The 4709-nt window shown below is 30.8% G+C and overlaps 1 protein-coding gene across 2 annotated transcripts; it reads right to left on the minus strand.

The window, feature by feature from the left end:
- Window positions 1-1500: 1500 nt before the first annotated feature.
- LOC112462282 lies at window positions 1501-3450 on the minus strand. Of its 2 annotated transcripts, none has more exons than XM_025027972.1 (6): window positions 3256-3450; window positions 2996-3121; window positions 2572-2850; window positions 2304-2429; window positions 2041-2166; window positions 1501-1897 (listed from the first exon to the last, which is right to left on the minus strand). In XM_025027972.1, exons 1-6 carry the CDS (start codon window positions 3348-3350, stop codon window positions 1768-1770), a joined length of 882 nt encoding a protein of 293 aa, XP_024883740.1. In that variant the 5' UTR covers window positions 3351-3450; the 3' UTR covers window positions 1501-1767. The 2 variants fall into 2 exon arrangements, with proteins under 2 accessions (XP_024883740.1, XP_024883739.1); XM_025027971.1 differs by having other exon boundaries at window positions 2572-2856; window positions 3256-3448.
- Between the last annotated feature and the right edge of the window lie 1259 nt (window positions 3451-4709).

A 4709-nucleotide genomic window follows, 5' to 3' on the forward strand; every position in this document is an offset into this window, starting at 1 on the left:
TCTTTTTTAGATCTTTATAATATTTGTTGTGTACGCGTTCTTTTTTAGATAGGGGAACGTGGGGCAAAACAGGGTACCCCCTTTATTTTCCCCCCCACTTGGCGCTATCCATCGGATTTTTTTGAAATTTTATTATTCGATAATGAGCCATTGTTTTGACAGTCACTGGCTTTATGGTGATGCGTAGTTCCATCATTTTCACAAGTCGTGTCCAGTTTGAACACCGTATTAGAATATTGCAACATTATATTTGCTGTTTCAACTAAAAACGTGAGTAAATATTATTTTGAACTCTTACAATTCTTTGAGATTCGGTCAATTAATTCCCGAAGAATTGGAAAAAATTTGGTACCGGTTTCCAAAAAAATCGGTAACAAAAAGTTATACACTTTATAACATTCCCCAGAAAATTCTACCCCTGTTTCATAAGTAATTCTTTGAGATTTGGTCAATTATTTCCCGAAAAATTAGAAAAATTAGAAAAACCGGTTTCTAGAAAATCGGTAACAAAAAACTATACACATCATGACACTCCCAGGAAAATTCAACCCCTATTTCATATACTTTTGGTAAAAATTCGGTCCACTAACGAATGAGTAGTTTGCGGTCAGACAGACAGACAGACAGACAGAAGACGGTACTTATATAATAGATGAAATTTAAATGTTGCTTCGGGGCAAAACGGGGATAACTACCCTCAGTACCGGGATACGACTTAGGAAGGATCCAGCAATAGCGAAGTTGTTAAAGATGACCAGTGCCTCTCTACTGCCGTGATTATTCCGACGAAGGCTGGATTCGTTGCGCCGCTTGTGCGCGATGGGCACATAACTCTTGCGCAAGAATTGACGATGAAGATAAAAACATTGTTTATATCTGTATTTTGTGTGAAAATAAATAATTATGGAATATATACGTTTGTCTCAACTAACAATAAACATTTTGTTCCTTTACTTGGACGGTTCAATTTTGAAATTAAATATTTAGAACGAGTAAATAGAGGTATCCCGCATTTTACCCCGCCATTTTATGGGGCAAAATGGGGCAAAAGACAATTTTTCAAAGATTGCTTTCTGAAACAATCATTCGTACATGTTTGTTAGTTTCAACCATTGTCATATGTAAAGAAGGGTTCAATGAAGGGATCCGTGCAGAAAAGAATGGATGTTTTTTTATATTTAATAATTATTTTATGTGGTTAAACATTAAGTACCCCGTTTTGCCCCATCTTCCTCTAATAATAAAGAAACTATAATAAAGAAACATTATTTAAAAAATCAAATGTTACTAATTTATCTTATTCACTTGATGCAAATTTTGGGGTATAATTGTTTTTGTAACAAGAAAAACAATTAAAATTATATGACAAAATTAGATCAAAAATTTTTTCAATAAAGATTGTGTATGGAGCACGTATACCTGGCGCATTTTATTAACTTTAAAAAAAAAAGTATGTTTTGTACGGATTTTTCTTCTTTTTTTATAATTACTCCATGAAAATATAAAACTTTTGATATATTAATTTGCAAATAAAAAACGTGGACAATAAGAAAGCAAAGGTATTGTTCTGCAGTATTTTAACGTTCTGCAGAAGGATTTGTATCATAACACGTTGAACTTAAAATGCTTGCTCTGCATCGAAATGTGTTGAATTAGAAATGGAATTATATAAAATATTAACCTTATAAATTATTCTTTGCAGAAAAGTAAATATTTTAATAATAAGATATTACTATGTTGTGTGATACAATTAAGCAAAACAAATAATTACCCATCACATGCCCTTGTTTCTTTTCTCGATTGTTCACATGTTTGAGGATCCAAATCAACTGTTTCCTGACTGTGACATTCTGCGGTAGAATTTGTATTATAACCCGTTGAAATTGAAGTGCTTGATCTGCATTGAAATACACGCGTGTAATATTAGAAATAAAATTATTTAATATATTAATATTATAAATTATTTTTTTTGCAGAAGAGTAAGTATTTCAATATTAAGATATCATTATATTGTATAATATAAACATAACAAATAATTACCTAACACGTGCTTTTGTTTCTTTTTTCAATTGCTCACATGATTGAAGAGCCAAATCAACTGTTTCCTGATTTTGATGTTCTGCATTGGGATCTATATCGTAACTCGTTGAACTTGAAGGTCTCGGCCTGTATTGAAAAACGGTGCCATTAGAAACGGAATTATTCAAAATATTAACGTTATATAAATTACTGTTGCAAAAGAGTAAAAATTTAAATATTGAGATATCATTGTATTGCATGATATAAGAAAGGCGAATAATTACTCATTAAGTGTGCCTGTTGTTTCTGTAGTTTCTTTAAATGGTTGAACGGGCAAGTCAGATGTATCTTGACTTTGACGTTTTGCAGAATTATCCGTAATATGATCCACTACAGTTGAAGTGCTTGGTCTGCATTAAAATACGGAGCAATTAGAAATGATTAGGAATTATTTGAAACATTAACATTGTAAATTATTCTTTTGCAAAAGAGTAAATATTTAAATATTAAGATATCATTATATTGTATGATATAAGCAATACGAATAATTACTCATCAAGTGCGCTTGTTTTTTTTATCGCTTCTTTAAATGATTGAACAGGCAAACCAGGTGGTTCTTGTTTTTTACTTTGACGTAAATGGTTGTTCTCTGTCGTCGGAGCAGAGTGTATTGTTTTAAGCCGACCAAGTTTGGCTAGGGCGTCCTTGGAGATGAATCTCCCGCAGAGCACGGATGTTATTACCGGAAAACGATTCTGCCGGTTTTGATGTTGCAGAATTACATTTTTTTCTGTAGAAGGATCCATAATATAACCCGTTGAACTTGAAGTGCTTGGTCTGCATTGAAATACGATGCAATTAGAAATGATATTATTTAAAATATTAACGTTATAAATTATTTATTTCCAGAAGAGTATAAATATTTCAATAGTAAGATATCATTACATTGTATGATGTAAACAAAACAAATAATTACCCATCACATGTCCTTGTTTCTTTTTTCGATTGTTCACAAGATTGAAGAGCCAAATCAATTGTTTCTTGACTTTGACGTTCTGCATTCGGATCCATATCGGTACCAGTTGAACTTAAAGTGCTTGGTCTGCATTGAAAACGGTGCATTTAGAAACGGAATTGTGTAAAATATTAACGTTGTAAATCATTACTTTGCAAAAAAGTAAATATTTAAATATCAATATATCATTACATTGTATGATAAGAAAAACGAATAATTACTCATTAAGTGCGCCTGTTTTTTCTGTCATTTCTTTAAATGATTGAACGGGCAAACTAGATGTGTCTTGACTTTGACGTTCTGCAGAATTATCCATAATATAATCCACTAAAGTTGAAGTGCTTGGTCTGCATAGAAATGTGGTGTAATTAAAAATAGAAATAAGTAATAATTCTTAAAATACTAAACTGTACGTATTACTTAATGTTATTATATACTTAGGCCGGTATTCATAGTCGGATCTTAAACTTAAGACCGTCTTAAGTACGATCTTAAGATGTAATAAACAAATCACAGAGTATTAGCATCATAAGACATTATTTAAGACGGTCTTGAAATAAGATCCGACTACGAATACCGACCTAATTCACCGTAATGGAGTGAATTTTTGTAAGTAAGTGTGAGAAGGAAAGGAAGAAAGAGAAAGAGATAGAGAAAGAATTCTTTATATCTCTTTATATAGGGTTCGTGCTTAAATAGGATAATTATCTCGGCAAATAATTATACTAACGTAGTTTATTTCTTTGGTGACAATGCATCTACATTTAAACGGAAACACATTCGCTTACTTTCATAATATACATTAAAGATATAATTTTTTTATTGCTATTTTTATACCTATTTTATTTTAATCTTGTAAGCTGCAAGTTTTTCATTTGTATATACTAAAGGGTTCTTCTCACAAATAAAGATTAATATTATTACTAGGAGAAAGTGGGGTAATAGTGCGCACCTAAGGTAAATCTGTTAATATAAAATGGCTTTACAATTAATTTAAATGCAGCTATGGAATCTTTATACGTTTATCTACAAGTATGTAACTCATATCTATACCATAATCTATACATCGCTGTACTATAATATAAAATTCTTACGGGTGGTGTGTGTTTGAACGTTATTAACTTAAAAACTATTGGACCAACTTTGAAAAAATTTATACCAATATGTTCCTTGAAATCTCAGGAGTACTATAGGGCAATTTAATTTGGCGGTTCTTTTTTAAAAAGTGATTTTTTTGAATTTATAGCATTTTTGTTAATTAGTATGTATGTATGTTTGCTTTTATATTTCAAAAAGTTTTAAAGAAAAAAATACTTAATTATAGTGTTTTTTAAATTTCATAATGTAAGCTAAATGCACTTGCAATTTATTTTAGTTGGTCTTTTTTTATTTTTAAAACTGATCGTTTTGAAATTAAATATCACTCATCTGTATATATAAGTGTCGAATGTCTGTCTGTCTGTCTTACTGCGAACTACTCATTCATTAATGGGTTTCTCGATTCTTTTGCAAAAAGTGTCAAAATTTTTTTAATTTTTTGGGGATGGCGGCGATGGGGTTCGATTTTTGTTTTACCGTTTTTCTTGACACCGGGGCCAAAATTTTTCTAATTTTTTGGGGATTGCAACGATGGGTTTAATTTCTTTAAGAGAAAGCTTTGTTTTTGTGAAAAACT

This window comes from Temnothorax curvispinosus, unplaced genomic scaffold (genome assembly GCF_003070985.1).
Source record: "Temnothorax curvispinosus isolate PA1 unplaced genomic scaffold, ASM307098v1 QBEX01012175.1, whole genome shotgun sequence".
Classification (NCBI taxonomy): Eukaryota; Metazoa; Arthropoda; class Insecta; order Hymenoptera; family Formicidae; genus Temnothorax; species Temnothorax curvispinosus.